Source organism: Mchenga conophoros, linkage group LG20, assembly GCF_057382185.1.
Source record: "Mchenga conophoros isolate Kocher_MC1m ecotype Shallow Benthic linkage group LG20, M_conophoros_male_GT1.1, whole genome shotgun sequence".
Taxonomy (NCBI): Eukaryota; Metazoa; Chordata; class Actinopteri; order Cichliformes; family Cichlidae; genus Mchenga; species Mchenga conophoros.
In genome coordinates, this window is record NC_140545.1 from 10,397,582 (window position 1) to 10,417,072 (window position 19,491).

General features: G+C 41.4%; 2 protein-coding genes across 2 annotated transcripts; both read left to right on the plus strand.

The window, feature by feature from the left end:
* Nucleotides 1-5,024: 5,024 nt before the first annotated feature.
* hspb7 (heat shock protein family B (small) member 7) lies at nt 5,025-8,487 on the plus strand. Its single transcript, XM_085259132.1, has 3 exons — nt 5,025-5,406; nt 7,692-7,816; nt 7,929-8,487. Exons 1-3 carry the CDS (start codon nt 5,241-5,243, stop codon nt 8,106-8,108), a joined length of 471 nt encoding a protein of 156 aa, XP_085115258.1. The 5' UTR covers nt 5,025-5,240; the 3' UTR covers nt 8,109-8,487.
* An 839-nt stretch (nt 8,488-9,326) lies between these two features.
* Nucleotides 9,327-19,435, plus strand: zbtb17 (zinc finger and BTB domain containing 17). Its single transcript, XM_085259130.1, has 15 exons — nt 9,327-9,522; nt 10,970-11,192; nt 11,284-11,463; nt 11,907-12,239; nt 12,524-12,613; nt 13,175-13,458; nt 13,659-13,801; nt 13,899-14,199; nt 14,790-14,877; nt 15,406-15,522; nt 15,628-15,748; nt 16,119-16,249; nt 16,406-16,669; nt 16,769-16,858; nt 18,266-19,435. Exons 2-15 carry the CDS (start codon nt 10,988-10,990, stop codon nt 18,682-18,684), a joined length of 2,766 nt encoding a protein of 921 aa, XP_085115256.1. The 5' UTR covers nt 9,327-9,522; nt 10,970-10,987; the 3' UTR covers nt 18,685-19,435.
* The last annotated feature ends 56 nt before the right edge of the window (nt 19,436-19,491 follow it).

A 19,491-nucleotide genomic window follows, 5' to 3' on the forward strand; every position in this document is an offset into this window, starting at 1 on the left:
TTCTGCTGAGCCAAATAAGACAGGTCAGGGTGAAGAAGTGACAGCCAAAGAAAAGCTTACCACAAAACGGAAAAGTTATGACAAATCAGACTATAAGGCAAAAAGAAAGTGCAGCTTTATGGTTTCATGGACAAAATAATTTCTGTGGCTGCAATATGACGAGCTATATAAACAGGGCTGCACATAAGTGGTCCGCAGGTGCGCATTCGCTGTCAAAAAAAAAAAACGCGCACAAGATATGAAGTTGCAACGCGTGTTTGCATACATAAGATTTTCTGGAGGAGGACAGACATTTGTTTAAAACTCTTAAAGATGTCGAAGAAGCTCCTTTAAGCAATTACTGTGATGTTCCTCCACCTCCAAAGAAATGTCAGAAGGAGTCCGAACCACAAAAGAAGCACGTATTCTCGGAAAAGTGGTTGCAGGAGGTGAGCTGGCTTCAAACAAATGATGAACGCACAGAGATGTGGTGCAGAATGTGCCGTGAAAATCCCACTCTAGCGGACAAAAACAGTGCTTTGCAACTTCTTATCTGGTGCGCGTCTTTTATTTTGACAGCGAATGCGCACATGCGGACCACTTATGTGCACCCGTGTAAATAACATAATGTTCTGCCAGGTGTGTTGTTGGTTTTCTCTCGATTTCTGAGTCGACAAGCGCCTTTGTTACTGGGACCAGTCATTTTAAGAAAGGCCCCCATTAGAACCCATGAGAAATCCAAGAAATGCATTATTGCTCAGTCTGCAATATCTTTCCCAGAACAAACACCAATTGCAAATAACATACTCAAAATAAACCTGAAAAATCTGTTTAGAACAGCGTACTATGTTGCAAAGAGTGAACTACCACTGGCAAAATTTAGCAGTCTTTGCAAACTTCAAAAAGCAAATGTCCTAGATCTTGGTTCCACTTGTCTCTTACCCGTGACTTCAGTGGAAATTTCAAATTCAGGATCTGACACAGACTGATTCATGTCCTACACAGTTCTTACAAGTTCATAGAAATTTCTGTTCAATTAGAACCAAGTATTTGAGTTGATGATTGTAATTTTTATACAATGTTGTAATTTGTTTTTCAACAATTTTTTGATTAATGTTTTGTTTCCTTTACAATATTATACTTTAATGTATAATATTGTAAAGGAAACAAAACATCAATCAAAAAATTGCTCTCTTTTTTATTCGGGCTACTTACATTTATTTTGGGCTACTAAAAACTGAAGAGTCCCTGCCCGAAGGGCTACCAGGGATTTTGAAATTTTGAGAGCCCTGAGATATATTTATTTTTTAAATTACTTTTGTTTCAGCAACATTAAATTTAAAAACTGTCATTCGTGTAAAGTCCAAGTCAAGTCACAAGTCTTATAACATTTTTTTAAGCCAAGTCTAAAGTCATACAATTAATGACTGGAGTCCAAGTCATGTGACTTGAGTCCTCACCTCTGCAATCACCTGATTTCAGTTTGCGTGTCAGAGGAGGAAAATAGCGCTGCAGTCTAGAGCCTGGACAGTTATTTTTTTAGTGCACAACAGGAAAAGATAAATGGTAAAGTGAAAGACTGCATCGAGGACAGGAAAAATTGCATCATGCTGCTAACACAACACGGTTTCAAGCATCTGCCCAGACAGCATGCTAACGCCAAGCTAGCCAAGAACCAGAGGTGTGGACTCGAGTCACATGACTTGGACTCGAGTCAGACTCGAGTCATTAATTTTATGACTTTAGACTTGACTTGAAAAAATGTTCTAAGACTTGTGACTTGACTTGGACTTTTACACCAATGACTTGGGACTTGAATTGGACTTGAACCGGTTTACTTGAAAAGACTTGATATTTTACCCCAAATATAAAATTTAACATGCATATTATATAGAGATTGAAAATGTGACGTCATTCACGGGTAGAACCGCAAAGGATTCTGGGAACTCGTGGCAAGCGGTACTAGCGCACGCAGGCTTTCAATTGAAATCAGTCACACAGCGATAATAAGAAACACAAAAATGTCAAGAAGCCGTTGTATTATTAACTACAATAGCCGGTCGCATGACAGCCACGGGAAGCCGACGGGTAAAGAGATCGGTTGTTATCGGATTACGTCGTTGAAGAGAAATTGTTCGAGCCATGTTTCCGAAGTAACAAAGAGGCGACTGGATTGCAGCCATTCAAAGACCAAATATAACGTCCCAGAACCCTCCAGCTCACAGGTTAGTCTGCTCCAAGCATTTACACGAAGGTCAGTCTGCTGTTGTAGTTAATGCGTCATTTTCATAACATAATTGGTGATATAGGTTACAAGCACGTCTGGCGCTGAACAGAAATTGTCGCTATGCTCCTTTATTTATTGTGCATAAATAGTGAATTGTCCTGACACAATATTGCGTTTCGCTTCTGTTATTATGGTACATTGACAAAAACACATACTTTTATTCACAGGATAAAACAGGTTTTTTGTATCACTAATTGTCCAGTACGATTACAGCATACAGTATTATTGTCACTGCTACATTTCTGTGATGGGTACCAGAAATTATTTCCACTGCTAATTAATTACCGTTGAGCTCAAAGGTCCTATTAATAAACGGTTAAGGAATGTGTATTTATGACGACGATTTGTGAGACTGGTAAACTTATGATACGTACGATGGTCTTTCGTTCTACACGGTGCATTTCAAGGTCCTGCACCCATCCGTCGGTAAACTGTACCTGGGCTTGTTGCAGTGACCTGAAGTTACTAAACTTCATGAGTGTGTGCACTCACTCCAAGAACCGTATGATTATAAATATGCATATAAATATGCTACGATGAGATAGCTGACTTCATCTAACTAGCAAATGTTGTCCAGGCTACGTTGGTGATACAGTTTTTTTTAATGTGTATGATATTTTTGTCATGCGATTTTAAAGCCGGTCCTACAACCGCATCCAAGAATAACATGCAGCTTATCTCAGAACTGTCGGTGAAAATTATTCTTGGAGCTAAGTTTAATTGAGCTGCATTTTAAAGAGGTGCAATTTCACAATTTGTGTATATTTTCTAAGTTCACTATTTTGTCATGTGTTGAGAAAAACACAGATTTAAAAATTACATGGTCTAATATTTACATTTAGCATAACTGCAACATGCTTTTTTCGTTGTTTTTTTTTAAAGACTCGAAAGGACTTGAAATTCAAAGTTTCAGACTTGTGACTTGACTCGGACTTTTACACCAGTGACTTGAGACTCGACTCTGACTTGCCTGACATTACTTGAGACTTGACTTGAGACTTGAGGATAAAGACTTGAGACTTACTTGAGACTTGCAAAACAATGACTTGGTCCCACCTCTGCCAAGAACCCACTGTGGTCAGATTTGTATTCCACTAAGAGACTGATCTTCGAGACATGTCTTCTCATTAGGGATTTGTCTTGGTGTGTGGGATGTTGCCTGGGGTTGATAGTGTTAAATAGTGATTATATGTGTTTCAGCTATTTTACAGAGTAACATGAATTTAATGTAATGTTACTCTGTGGAGTAAATAAGTCATATACTGCATTACGACCAGGGTAATATGTGAAATAATGACTTTTTTGAGTAAAGACTCTGATCACAACAAAGAGGGAAAATACCACAACAAACATGCGCAAACATTTGACCAACAGCATTAATGTAATTTCTGCATTGCTGCTTAAAGATACTGGTGACTCTGAAAACATACCCAATGAGAACTTAATCTATAAGTGATATTGCTAATGGAATAGGAATCGCTAAATTCTTATCAATTCCCATCCCTACAACCAGCAGCTTTAATCTCCATTAGAAGTTTGAAACACTGATTCATATCTGATTCTGAAATAAAGTAACAATATTACTGCTGTTACTAGGTAGGGAGGAGGCTCTGTTAGGGAGGTGCTGAGTTGCTGGGCTGGATTTAGACCTTCAGCAGGGGTCTGTACTGATAAGACTGGAAGAAAATAACACAGTGTGACGTCATTTTCAATACAGGGTAACGTTTCAAAAACAAAGATCACCTTGCATGGTGGATTGCCTGGGAATTTTCTGTAAAGATTGACTGTGATGGTCGTTATTAGATGTTAAGGACTGAGGTTGTGATCTCTGATTTGCCTATAATGTGTCTTACATACAAACCTCCTTTCGACTGGAATAATGAATCACAAGTCAACAAGGCAACCTCAGAGAGCACATAAATGGATTTTAATGGATTAGCTGTCAGCAGCACTAACTAGAAAAAAGGAGCAGAGAGTGTTTACTAATCATGATGGGCTGTGCTCTCCGTGCAGATATTAATAGCCACAAAGCAATGTCACTACCGAGGCCCCTGCCCCCATCCGTGGCTTTGTTTTCAGGCACATTCTTTCCATCTTTGCTTTTCTCCTAACCTACACTCTGAAAATAGAGGTGAGGCGCTTTTTTCACTTTTAGATTGACTTTGCTCGCTTCTCTCAGCACAACACAAGACAGCAGCTGCGTTTTCTGGCACATGATTAGGAGACTGAATTAAATAAACTCATGACACCGTGAAGGATTTCAGTCGAGAACGGGCCCTTGTGAGAGCACAAACATCTCTATAGTGAGATGAAACCATGCCGCGCTACTCCATACGCTGGCATTAAACGGCAGAAACGCGTGCGGATCTAATTTCAGGTCAAAAGACGTGGCCCTGAATATTATGAAAGCAGAAGAAATAGACAGATGGGAGTGATGGAGAGCAGGGGGAATTAAAGCGAGGGCCGGAAAGCTATTTCAGGGATGACGTGTGATGGAGTGACAACTGTTGCCCCCCTCCCCTTTATCCCTTGTCAGCCCCTGCTCTTTTTCTGCCTCTCTCTATCAAATCCCACTCTGCCTCCCTCTCTTAACCTTAGGCCCTTCAGTGCCCAGAACTTTTCCAACCACAGACCCATCTCTCCATCAGCTCTCTGAGTCTTATGATAAATTTAGAACAGTGTTCCCAATGAGCTGAGGCCTGTGTGACACGTGCCACCTCCCAACCACTGCATGGGACCGTATAGTATATAAGGGCCGTGGGTAAAGGGCTGCAAGAGATTGGGGGAAAAGGTTGATACTGCCTTACACAAACCAGAAAAAAAGAATAAATAGACAGACAGAAAAAGAAAGACAGTAAAGGTAGATAGAAGACCTGTGTGTGCAACTATAGCCGCAAGAAGAATCAACTCTCTCCGCCTCCCTCTTCTCTCCTTTTCACTCCTCCTCTGCCTTACCCAGCACTTACAGCCATCCATGAGTGTAACCAACTCCTCTGCCTATCGATCGGAGCGTAGTTTCCACCAGACTTCATCCTCAACTACGTCCTCTGGTAACCCATACATGGAGAAGAGCCGGGGACTATTTGCTGAGGACTTTGGCTCGTTCATGAGGCCTGGGAGCGACTCCTTGGGTTTTTCCAGTAAGTTGGAAGCAAATTTAAGGTCTCTGGCATTCGTTTTGTAAACAAAAGAGGTAAAAAATTAATAGTAAAAGAGAGCGGAAGGAACAGCTTTGACGGCAAAGATGATTTATGCCCGCTTGAATGCGATTTGTGTACAGTGGTGTGTTTTTGTTCAAGGAGTGATACTGATAACATATCTTCAGAGGAAGACTATGGTGTGGCTGATCTGTGTGTGGACAGATGTTTCTTTAAGGGAAACTGTAGCCAAGGTGCTGAAAGAATAAACAGAACGGACTCCATTTTTGGACATGTATTTACTCTTTTTTTAAAAGATTTATTAGGAATTTACATATGTGTTTAAAACGGAGGGTTGAGGAGATTTTTTTCTTCACACAGCCTGGTTCATCTACAGGCTCAGTATCTCAGTGTCCACTTGGTGTGAAGTGCTCCGTATCACTTTGCTGCTGGTCCACGCAGACGCGTGTATGTGTGAAATCTGATCTTTAAATGGTCCATGTGCTCCTATGTGTCAGGGGCAGAGCAGCATTGTTTTGGAGCCATGGTTGGTGCTGTAATAGGTGCAGCAGATAAGATGTGAGGTGGGCGCTGCTGAGAAGAAAGCAACGCAATCACACACACACATGCAAGCACACACAGAGTACGTGCAAACCTGGGAATGCTGGACTAACTGCCAACAGTGTGACATCACACACTGAGTATCTGGGATGACGCCTGCATGAGAAATGACCAGATGGTTGCCCAGTGACCAGTGCGCACACACACACACACACCACAGTGAGGTGAGGTCACATAATTAAGCTAACCTATACGTGAAGTCAGAGCTAATATCACTCACACACACTCGTTTCCAGTCTGCTGCCGTGTGTGTGAGGTCATGCACCACGCAGGCTTTCAGTGAGCTCAGACTCCACAGGGACAGAGAATAAATCACGCTTTTTTCCTGGACCGACTCACCTATCAGTCCTAGGATATTTAACCGGGACTACAGCTGTGCCTCTTGACAGTTCTTAAAGTCACACCGGGCACGGATTGAATGATTATGCCATGTGGAAGATTCACAGGAGTGACAAAGCCACAAACCATATGTCGGCTGTCGGTTTTCTTGCCTCCAAACTGTTCTCAGAAAACTTTAGTCAGCTGGAAACAAAAAAAAACAAAAATCAAATTCTGGTTAACTCATCACGCTGCTTATTGAACAACCGAGGAGAGAAAGTCATTAACTCAGCAGCTAAAAAGTCAGATATGTTCTCCAAAGAGGTGGTGCAGACCCAAACAGAGCAAAAATGGAAGTGAATATAGAATATGGATGAATGTGGACAGATTAATGATCTGTTTCTTCATGTCTGCTGACTGCCCATAATGTGAGCCAAATTTCAAAACACAGTTAATTTTTACCCCAATTTTTACACCTCGTCAACTAATCACCATTATTACTCATCATATTTTTTGAGCTTGTATATGAATATGAACAACAAGAGCTTAAAAAAAAGGTTTGGGAATTACAAAAGAAACATACAACAAGGGAGTGTAACTGATTTCTATTCGACTCCTCAAAGCACTTCACACAACACCCATCATTCACAAAAGCACTTTCGTCAAAGTGCTTTCTATCGAACAGACAACTTGAGGTTTTAGTATGTTGCCCAAGGGTACTTCAGCATGCAGAGGCCAAGAGTTGGACCACAAACCTACAGCCAACCCAAGCTTATAACACTTGGTATTCCTAATCAGTCTCCCATCCAAGTACTAACCAGGCCCAACCCTGCTTAGCTTTCAAGTTCAGACGAGGGCATGCTCAGTTTGGTAAGCATGCAGCACAGATTCTAGCTCAGATTCATTTAACCATGGAAAACAGATGATCCTCTGAACTGTAATAATTAAGGTGCTTGTGCATCTTTTGTCTCTATTCAATCCATTAAATCGACAATAAAATCCATGTTTGCCCAGAATGTGTGGAATAGAAGGTGTGTCATGCTGTTGAAGCAAAAGCAGAGATTCTGATCATGTCTAAAAATGGATTTTGGTGAATACACACAACTGCAGATCCCTCACTCAAATGAGTGTGTGTAGCCCATCCTTAATGAAGCACCACCTGCAGGTACTCCAGTGATGAACAGCACACGGTTCTCAGACTGGTGGGTTTATTCACACAGGAAGTATTGAAGATGAAAATCTGTGAACGTTAACTGTGCGAGATATATGTACTTTGCACAGTTAATTGTAGCTTCCCGATTCATCATTTGTGCTCTAACATCCTTTCATCGTCTTGGCCGTGGGTTTAGGTGGAGCTGGAAATATCAAGACTCTTGACGATTCGTACCAGTTCACAGTTGACGTGCGAGATTTCTCCCCTGAAGACATCATCGTCACCACATCCAACAACCAGATAGAAGTCCGTGCGGAAAAGGTGGGTGGGAGGTGTTGAAACAAAAGGGGTTAATGTGAGCCAAATAAACCCTAACCAAGCATCCATCTCCACAATACATCGCATGAATCTCTAAAGCTTTCTGTTTTGGCAGTTGGCCCAGGACGGTTCAGTGATGAACACTTTCACCCACAAGTGCCAGCTACCCGAGGACGTGGATCCCACCTCAGTGACATCATCATTGGGCACCGAGGGGACCCTCACGGTCCGGGCACGGCGAAATCCAGCCAAGCATGAGCTCGTACAGACCTTCCGCACCGAGATCAAAATCTAGAGACGGTCCGATCCGTCACTTCCTGTGATTTCATACCATTTCCTGTGCTTCTTATCCTCACTGTCATCATTCAGTTTTACTTCAAACACTCAGAGAGCTGACACTGTGCTCTGTGTGACACAATGCCACTCTGTTGCTGCTCATTTATGTGTGTGAGTTAGCTCATCCCGCACATACACAACGGGACATACACATTAATTTAAAGAGACACAAGGGCTTGGAGCACCATTTTGCACAAAGATGTAGACACACAACCCATCAGTTAACTTCTCCCCTACCCCTCCCAGTGTTATTCTAAAACTTACCGGTCACTTCTAAAGATGATAAGTTATTGTATAATATTATTTGTGTGAATAAAATGATACTGCTTTGACAATAAGCCATCCTGCTCTGTAGAATGCTTTTTATGAACTTCTGATTTTACAAATTATTGACAGGAAATACGAGTTGGCAGTTTAAGAGATTTATTTGTTTATTTACTCGCATTGTTTCAGTTTTGACAGAACTGGAGAAATTTTCTGTGGAGACTTATCACCATCCTTGCTATGACTTGCCTTAAACCACTGTTTTGTTAACCATCTTTGGAATAAAAATCTGCGTAAACCTTGAGCACCACAAGGCAAACTACCCTTGAAATCAATATGAAACGGATTTCGCATTCAGTAGGTGCACAGAGGTGTATATACAAAGGTGCTTCTATTCAGTCTTTTGTGCGTGGGAGCATTATGAACCATCCTGTCCTCCTTTCAGGAGAATAGGGTTTCAAAGGAGGTATTCTCCAATATAATTTGGAAGTCATTGTTGTTTATAATTTCCTCCACTGTACGTGAGCTATGCAGTGGCTTTTTCCTTAGAAATATACAGGAGCATTACTTTTATCCTTGTATTAATATACTTTTTGTATCGCAGAAAATTAATTTCTCCTTGTTCTTTCAGTTTTCCGATGATTTAAGACAAGGACCTCTTCTGATTGTATAAAATAAAGCCTAAAGATATAGCTCATTTTAGCACGCAGGGATTCAGTTTGAAATTTGTGATTATTAAGTTAGACTTAGAGCGCTTATTTACACACTACACGTGCCTGTAATGACAAACTATTCTATTACAAATCCATTTTAGCTCCACTGTGTTATGAAGGTATCAGCTTTGCACATTATGTAACTTGGGTGTATCGCGACACCGCGTGGCCTCTGTCGGCAAAACATTGGTTCCCACTGCGCGTGCTCCAGCGATACATCCGGCCGGTCCCTATCAATCGATCAGAGAGAGGAAGATGGCGTTGGATGGAGTGAGCGGGGTATGATCGATCACCGAAAAACTCGATTGGGTTCGTTTTTCCCATCTGAGCCAAAAACTCCGTAAGACCGCTTGGACCAGCAGTTTCAAGCCCGAGTGAAGACGAGATAACAAGGAGGTAAATCGGAAGTTGGTTTCTGTTAAAATGGCGCTTCTTAAAAAACCGAAAAGAACAGGCTAGCTGTGGAAACAACAAGAGGGGAGGCCGGACTCGCAGCTCCGCCATCTTGTTCCCTCTCCACACGCATGTAGGCATGCTAAATTAATCCCTGATAACAAAGCTGCAAGGATTGAGGAATTGCAATCGATATATTGCACCGTCAAACCACGCTGTCAGAACTTGTGGAGAAACTGACGTTCAAGTTAAAAAAAAGAAAAAGAAGAGAGAATTAAAAATAGCTGCACAGCCAGCGGGACACGAGATTACGCTTCATCCTTGCGTTAATGTCGTATCTCGCGGTTTAGTTGGCCTTTAGCATCTTTCGCGTTGCATTTCGGATTTAAGCTAGCAGTCATTTTGAGTGGTTGATTTTCAAAACGCCGTTTTTGTCCTTAAAAACACACACACGCAACATGTTTGAAGTTTGGTTCATAGGTTGCGTCCCATGGGACAGTTGTGAGTCTGGAGGAGATGTCATTATCTAACATAACAACTGAAACAAAGTACTTAGACATTACCAGTGGCAGCGTTGCTATAATTATTATAGTTTTATTACTGTTATTATTAATAATAATTTAGTTTAGATTTTATTATATTAGTTTAGTTTTTATTGGTTTCAGTTTTCATTTTGCTATTGGTTATTACTTATGCCAAATGCCAGAGCCAAAATTTTACCTCATCAACCAGTTTGTGCCAAAATTCTAACAGATTAACACATACCATATTTATTTATGTTTCCTCTGTTATTTTCCAAATTCCAAAAATAGTTTTAGTTAGTTTACCCCTTTTCATGGTCTAGGCTTTATTTTTATTTATCTAACTAGAATATTTTTCAAAGCTAGTTTTAGCTTTTGTTTAGTTTTAGTTAACAATGATAGCCGTGGTTATAGTCCAAAGGAAGACACAAATTAGTGTGAGGAATACAATTGCTGTTATTAAAACTGCTTGTGAAACAACACATACACAGTTAAAAAACTGATTTAGCTTGTTGGACGCTAACTTTAATACATCTCTGTGCTGATACATTGTAAAAGGGGTAATTGTGAAATTAAAATGAACACAACTTTCCAGTTTTAAATAAGGATAATAAATAATGTAATGGTGTAATGTGACATATAGTCTAGACACAGAATTTATACTTCATTATAGCTCATTATATCTTATTTCTGTTGACTTATATTAATTTGTAATGTATAGGTTTAGTTTTAAGGCTGATACATCTATTTTTCTGAAAGCAATCATCCCCTAATATTGACTGACCGCAGTCAGTCAATAATAAAACTACTATGCTGTCGGAGGATGCATAATTATATCAGAGGTGAAGAATGCAGACACAGATTTAACCTGACCATCACAGCCTTTTCAAGCTTCCTCGTGCTCCACATTTCATCCGTTTTATCCACAGAGCTTGTCCTTCAGGACGATGGAGTTCCCGTGGCACAGTGGGAAAGTTCTGGAGCAGCTTAACCGGCAGCGCAAGCAGGGCCTGCTGTGTGACTGCACCTTTGTCGTGGACGGTGTGGACTTCAAGGCCCACAAGGCTGTGCTGGCTGCCTGCAGCGTGTACTTCCGCACCCTCTTTCTGGACCAGAAGGATGTGGTACATCTGGACATTAGCAATGCAGCAGGTCGGTCCCCGTCAGGTTATGTGCTCTACCCTATCTCTGCCTCGTCTCTGCTGTCTAACTGGATGTGTTGTTTTGATGAATGTCGTTTCAGGCTTGGGTCAGGTCCTGGATTTTATGTACACTGCAAAGCTGACTTTAAATCTGCAGAATGTAGAAGACGTGCTGTCGGTAGCTCACTTTTTACAGATGCAAGAAATCGTGAATGCGTGTTCTGCGTACCAGTCGTTGTCAAATCCAGCCCCGTCCGTCATAACACTGGATTTTGCTGTTGGTGAGTCAGGTCCTCGGTGAATACTCGTGTCTGTACCCTTTTTTTCTTTATTTCAGATAAATTGTCATTGCCCTCAGCTAATCCGTCCATGCCTTGATTCTTCAAATGAATCATCAGGTTGCTTTGTATTAAATTTGTCAACCAATTTTACCGTCACTTTTCATAGCATGATGACAAACGTGTATTTCTGCTGTGTCCATGTTTGGCAGTAGTCCTAACAGATGCTGTTCTACATTAAAAAAGATAAATGAAAAGTAATTAATACATATTTACCCGATTGTTGTTTTGTTGAGCTCATAACATGGTTCTTTATCTGTTCTTATTGGCATTCAGTTTGTTGAAAATGGAACACAGTCGTCATTGATTCTGCATTCTAATGTGTGAAATGTTGCTCCTGATAATTTCGATTTGATTTGATTTTAATTCTGTCTTTAACACACCAGATGAAAAAACAGGTGAAGGAGAGCAGAAAGAGGAAACTGACAGTCAGCTGTCAGATTTGGCATCACAAGCCGAGGAGTGCCCTCGTAGCATTCCCACAGAGGATAAAGAGACCATTCAAAGTCAGGACATTTTAGAGGAAGAGCTTTCTGCCAAAACACAGGAGCCTGTTTCTCAGCCGAAACCCACTAGAACCCACACAGGCCGCGGACGACCCCCAAAAACGTCCCACCTTCTGACTCAAAAGAAGACGTCTGTCAAGAACAAGGAAGAAAGTGGTGCATTAGACGCACCCGCCTTCCAGGACGACACCGCTGATGCCGACTACATACTGAGTAAATACATATTCATAGAAAGTCTTTTCAGTTATTTAATTATGCTAGCATGTTTAAAGTTTGAAAGGATCCACATGATGCTAGTAGCTTTTTATTTGATGGCATTTGATATCTTGATATATTATTTTATCCATTATTAATGTTTTTAAGAAACGATAGGTTATATAAATAAATACATACATAAATGTTTAAAATCAAGAGTTAAATTCAATGGAAAGAACACAAATGATTGTGATGGCTTAACAAAGAAGTGTTTTCGTTTTTTATTTTATTGTTTTTATTAGAATCACCGTTAAAATCTGCTGGCAGTTCGCCTTATATGAGCTCCCGCGGGAGGAGAATCAGAAAACCACCTCGACGAAACTTCCCACCTGGTGAGCGCTCTGTCCTGAAGGAACTTATGCAATGCCCCTTTCGTTTAAGCTTCCCACTGGACAAACTCTGTGCAGAGGCAGGAAAAGCGAAGTCATTTAAAAACACCTCTAGATTCAGGTTGATTAGTGCTCGAATGATTATCCGAGTGCTGTTTTCCGCATTTTCACATTCCGTTTAAAATGCCAGAAATGTGATTAAAAACATGTATATTTCTTCAGCACCTTTCAAACACGCAGTCATTTCACATTAATCTAATAGGATTTAGAGCATTTGCTTTGTATTAGAATAAACACATTTCTTTAAAGGTTGCAGCAAACCTGCTTCTTGTATTTGTTTCATTGCTGATGGTGCTAGTTGTTGCCCCAGTTGTAGCTGGTATGTCTGGAAGACGCAGTGGGGAACATTAACGTAAGAGTGACCTCTGTCTGATGTAAAGAATGTCACCACTTTAACAGACCGATGAAGCCAGTAATCCCATATCTCAAAAAGTCATTGCTATTCCCCGTCAAAGCTGTAGACAGTTTGTCATTTTCAGAGCTTTTCTGCTCTTGTTCTCCCAGACAATGACTCAGAGGATGAAGCCCCATCACAGGCAAAAACTGATAATAAGGTGGCAGAGCCAGCAGGGGTGGCTGAAGGGCAGGAAGAACACTCTTTGGAGACTGGCGATGTGGAGGCTGATGATATTGATGATAACGAGGATGGAGAGGAGGATGACGAGATAAGTCAGCAAATGGAAGGAGACAGCCCAAGCAGCGAGAGAGATGGAAGACAAGCTCAGTCAGCGTGCATGAGCAGCCGATCTGAATCAAAGCCTTACAGCTCCGTGACACACAAATGTGAGGTGAGGGATTTGTGGGACGGCCTAAGTTGCGCTGTGCCTGCTTTTCCTGCTCTGGTCTGCAGGCTCTGAAGATATAAATGTCAATGCTGGGAGCTTTCATGAAAAGCTGGGCATCATAGATGCTTTTATGCAAATGTTGGTCACATTTGCATGCATATCTTTGCATTAAAAGGCTTCACGATATATTTTCCTCTTTTTAGGACTGCGGGAAGAAATTCACCCACACGGGCAATTTCAAGAGGCACATGCGTATTCACACTGGAGAGAAGCCCTTCAGGTGCCGGGACTGCAACAAGGCTTTCTCTGACCCCGCAGCTTGTAAAGCCCATGAGAAAACACACAGGTGGATGGCTTTTCCTTTTCCTTTTCATATTCATTTAGTGTATCTTTGCATACTTCTGCAGAGGGCTTAATTAAAGTGAGCTGTCGTTGACTCCTAGCCCCCTGAAGCCGTACTGCTGCTCTACTTGCGGAAAGAGCTACCGTCAGATCAGTCTGCTCAACCTGCATCGCAAACGTCACACAGGGGAAGCGCGGTACAGCTGTGAAGTTTGTGGCAAGCTTTTCACCACTTCGGGCAATCTGAAGCGCCACCAGCTGGTGCACAGCGGCGAGAAGCCATACCACTGCGACTACTGCGAGAAGGCTTTCTCTGACCCCACGGCCAAGATGCGACATCTGGAGACACATGACACAGAGAAGGGCAACAAGTGTCCACACTGCGACAAACGCTTCAACCAGGTACCCTTGGAAAGGTTTGGCTTTTCTGTGGACAAATATAAACACGATGAATGAATAACATGATTCCAGGCAACACTATTTTTAATTGAAAAATCTTAGCTGGATAGTAATATTCACTGTTTGTATATGTATATATATATATAACTCTGCCTCAAACCCCTTGGGAATGATATGTGTGTGTTCCTCAAACTAGGGTCCTCTTCCTGAGGCCCGTGAGTCTTATGAGTCTGGACAGAAGCCTCTGATGATGTGCCTGAAATGTGCTGGTACCACTCTTACAGTTTGGGGGTTACCACTTAGACCACTTTGGACTTTACCTTCCACACCCGCTTTTGCAGCTGGATGTGGGTGAGGGAAGGGAGATAGGAGAAAAACAACACGACTCTCTTTAGAACAACAGGTCAGGGTACAAATCCTCTGCAGGGCATGGATACAGTAAGGTTCCCCAGGCTAGATCCCTAGTTCTATCCAAACCTGCGCCAGAGAGACTTAACTAAAGTCATACTGGCTTGGCTGTCACCCCGGTTGAGCGCGCATATACTTAAGTGTCATTTAAGGAACATTTTTGTTGTTTTGTGTTTCCTCGTTAGGTTGGGAATCTAAAAGCTCATTTAAAAATCCACATTACAGACGGGCCTCTCAAGTGCAAAGAATGTGGCAAGCAGTTTACCACTTCAGGTAAAAAAAGAAGTAATAACAATGTTGCTTTTTTTCTCCCTGCATTTTTATTGTCACAGTGAATAAAACGCTCTCTGTTTCTTCATGAATACAAATTCTACCTGTCATATTGATCTTGAGAGAAATTAAGGACCAAAAAAATATCAAAACATACACCATTGATTTGTTATTTTATTTATTTATTTATTTTTGTACTTACTAACAGAAACCTACTTTGCTCCTTTCCGTTAGTAGGTAGTGTTAGTCAGTGTTATTCAGTTTGAAAATGGTTTGGGATATACAAAAAACCCATTAAACTGCATGCAAGTACAACAAATGTTATATTTAGAGATTCAGTAATAATTATAATATCACTAATAATATTAAAATAATGATAAATACTATTAAAAGAAAGTGTGATATCCAATAGTTAGACCATACATGAACAAAATTATTTAATTGCTTTTAGTTGGTGTGTTACTATGTAGAATTGTTTTTCTTCTTTGAGCCATTTGGTCTAATCTGTGTGTACTAATACCTGCTTTTTAGGGAATCTGAAGAGGCACCTGCGGGTTCACAGCGGGGAGAAACCGTACGTCTGCGGGCACTGCCAGAGAGCTTTCAGTGATCCCGGAGCTCTGCAGCGGCATGAGCGCATCCATACAGGTACTCTGGGGATTCTGGGGAACTTATTTTCATTCTTCCATCTGAATCCCTGTGTGAATATTATCTACTTCCCACGATAGTGAAACAGTTATTTATATGTTGCAGGAGAGAAGCCCTGTGTCTGTATTATCTGTGGTAAAGCTTTCACTCAGGCCAGCTCCCTCATCGCTCATGTCCGCCAGCACACGGGAGAGAAGCCCTACGTCTGCGATCGCTGTGGTAAAAGGTCAGCACGGCACAGTGCTGCAATGATAGGCTCAGGTTTCAAACTCACTTGTAGCTGAGGTATAGAAACTGGCATTATTTAACAGGGATGTTTGAGAGGGGAATATTAAGTGTAGTTTAGAGGTTTTGACCTGTGTAGGCGGTAATGAGAATTGAAGATAAGATATAGATATAGATATAGATTTGTGGTCATTCTCAAAGGTCAAGTAACAGTGACCTGTTATAGTTCATTCAAATGATAGTGAGAGTACTGAGATTGACCAAATTAGAGATTAAAATACTGTTTAAAAGATTATTTTCTTATGAACAAAATGAATAAATGTGTCAGTAAAGTAGATGAGAGGAAATATCATATATATGTTTTTGTGCAGGTTTGTGCAGTCTAGTCAACTGGCCAATCACATTCGCCATCACGACAACGTCCGCCCGCACAAGTGTCAGATGTGCAACAAGGCATTTGTTAATGTGGGAGACCTGTCGAAGCACATCATCATTCACACAGGTGAAGAACAAATTTGTTACAAGGCTTTTTTTTGGGAGAGTGAGGGTTCACCTGTTGAGCAGCTAAGTCTCTGTTTCCCACCACATTTGTATCCATCCAGCAGAACTCTGATCTTTCACCGTCAATTGACTACTTATCTTTGTTTTGTTGTCTCAGGAGAGAAGCCGTTCCTGTGCGATAAATGTGGTCGGGGGTTCAATCGCGTGGACAATCTGCGCTCTCACGTCAAGACTGTGCACCAAGGCAAGGCCGGCATGAAGCGGCTGGTGGTGTCAGAGGGAAGCTCAGACGAGTTGGGTGATGGAGGAGCGGGGCCATGCACCTCTGACAGCGAGATCAACATCGTCACCGTCACCACGGAGGACATCGTCACACTGGCGACAGAGGCCCTGGCGGCCAGTTCTGTAGCTCAGCTGACAGGTCAGACTACATCTTCAAGGCTAGAATGTAATCAACAACACAGATGTTTGTAGATGGCTGTGAGGCACAGACGGTGACAATGTTTGTGTCTGTTAACAGTAGTTCCAGTGGCTGCTTCGGTTTCTGCAGATGAGACCGAAGCTCTGAAAGCTGAAATCACCAAGGCCGTGGAGAAAGTGCAAGAAGCAGGTAAGACCTGGCATTATAAAAACATGTAATGTTATGAATAGGGATGGGTACCGGTGTCCGGTGCCATGATGGCACCGGTTCTGACATAAACGGTAGTAACCAGACCGAAAAGCAGCGCACATTTCGGTGCTTTATTTCGGTGCTTTTTTTTCCTGAGCTGTGATACACTTCTAGCCAATCATTTTACGTTTCCGAGGATAGTAGGCGGGTCCAGGTACGTGCGTTCTTTTAGAGCAGAGCTACAGATTAAAAATGCCCAAGGCGAAGCGGTCAAAAGTCTGGCTGTACTTCACAGCAAAATATGCAAACTCAGCAGCCTGCAACAAGTGCTTTAAGCTGATACTGTGATACTGTCAAAGGAGGTAACACCTCAAATCCGATGAAACACCTGGTGACACATAGCGTTTTTTTTAAAAGCCCAGAAATGCGCCGTATGATAGCTTGCTGCGAGACCTCACACCGAGCACATCTACTGTGCGTGGGTTGCCTGTTATCGGACCCGGAGTTAGCAATATCCCCCAAAAACACGAAGAGGAGAGTCCTGGCCCCTAGCCCTGTCAGTGTAGCAGAAATGATGACGGATGATGATGGCAGCAGCAGCAGCCGTTCTTCTCTGCGTGAGTAGCTTAATGTTGTTCGCGTGTAATTTACGTTTAGTAGGCTAACCACCTTATTACATTAATGCATGTAAGGTGAACTAGCAAACATCATCATAGCTACATGCGGCTGTCCTCTTGTTTGATGGCAGATACTCCCTTCACCCTGGCCAAAAAGGCCTAAAATGACCAAAGAAAAAGTGGAAAACAGTTAAACATGAGAGGTTTTGGACAAAGTTTGTGTTTTTTCCCATTGATTAAGCACTGCTTCCAGCCAAGAGTGATACCATATATGCCCCATAGCTGCAGAAAAGGCTAACATTGTTATCTTTTTACAAAAAACCAGCTGAACATGAGAGGTTTTTGGACCAATTTTGTGTTCTCCAGTCTTTAAGCACCGGTTTGAGCACCGTTTGAGCACCGGCACCGTTTCAAAAGTACCGATTTGGCACCGGTATCGGATAAAACCTAAACGATACCCATCCCTAGTTATGAATGACAACAAAATATCAGACATGGTTTGGGGGAGTAGCAGTATGGAGTGTTACGCTTATAAGCTGAAGTCCATTTATTGACCCTGAAAACAATAATCAGTAAAAGAAGCTGAATATGTACGTATGAGTATGTGAGACAGATTTTGAAGTACACAGCTACTTGCATAACCATCTAAATGGTCTCAATGAGAAGTATTATTACAGTACTGTAAACAGTACCGTAAACTTCATCAGAAGCCAGTTCCTTTTTCTTACACAGAACAGGACACAGATTGAAAAATGGTTCGTTTGTTCATGAAACCTTCTTCTCTTCTCAGATCCCAACACGCAGATTTTGTATGCTTGTGATTCGTGTGGCGATAAATTCTTGGATGCCAGCTCCTTAGCTCAGCACGTACGCATCCACACAGCTCAAGCCCTGGTCATGTTTCAGGCAGATTCCGACTTCTACCAGTACACCGCAGCCACCACTGCCGAGGGGGATTCCACTGCAACATGGCAACCCACACCCGAACAGGTCATCCACGAAGGAGAGCTAATCTTCCGTGCTCAGGTTGGAGAGGGAGAAACAGAGGACGGGATGATTGGAGAGGCGCAAGAACAAGAAGAATCAGAACAGGAAGTTCAGGAGAAGGTGGAGAATGGACAGGTGGAGACCACCACTGAGATCAAAACATATGAAAAAGATGTAGAGGAGGACAAGGAGCAGGAGATGGAGTGTGAGAGGCAGTCGTAGTGGGGCAGATTTGTTTAAAGTGTGTGTCATTTTGCTTGTAAATGAAATGAGATTTATACTGTATAAGGAGAAGTAAGAAATGAAGTGTGTTTATGAGTTTTGTTAAATATGAACTGGATTCATAACAGACACTGTTCCTGAAAAAAAATTCTTTCCAGATTTGTGATCAGTAATCATGTCCTGTTTTCAGCAAACAAGGTGAGATCTAGTAGTTTTTGTAAACGTTGAGAGGCGGTTATGCTACTTTGTGTAGTTTATTTTTAGACTTCAGTGTAGGACTGTGCTTCGTCCATTATATAAAACATTTTAAAGTCTGTCTTACCCAGTATAACTTAAAGAAAAGAATTCTATGTGATATTTTTCCCATTTTTATGATGAAATAATAATATAATCATTTTCTTTAAACATCCAAAATATTTTTCTTGTACTTAAAGTATTTTCATGCAGAGAATGTTACTCAAAGGCTATCTACATGAACATATATGAGTACTAAACTAAAGTAAAGGACACTTGATGCCTTTTTACAGAAGCAAGGTGTTGTAAATCTTGTGTTTGGATAATATTTGTATATTTGTCATGTTACCTCTGAAAAGATTAGACTTGTGTACAGTGACGACAAACTGACAAATGTCACAAGACATTTTTGTGTCACTATTGATTTTTGTGTCATTAATTTGTCTGCAGAATGGATATAACCCCTAATACTACTTTTACTGGAAGATGCCATCAGCTCAATAAAGAATTGCCACTGCTTGTGTTGTGCTCTTGTTTTTACTAAAAATAAATAAAAAGAATAACAAAGGCTTA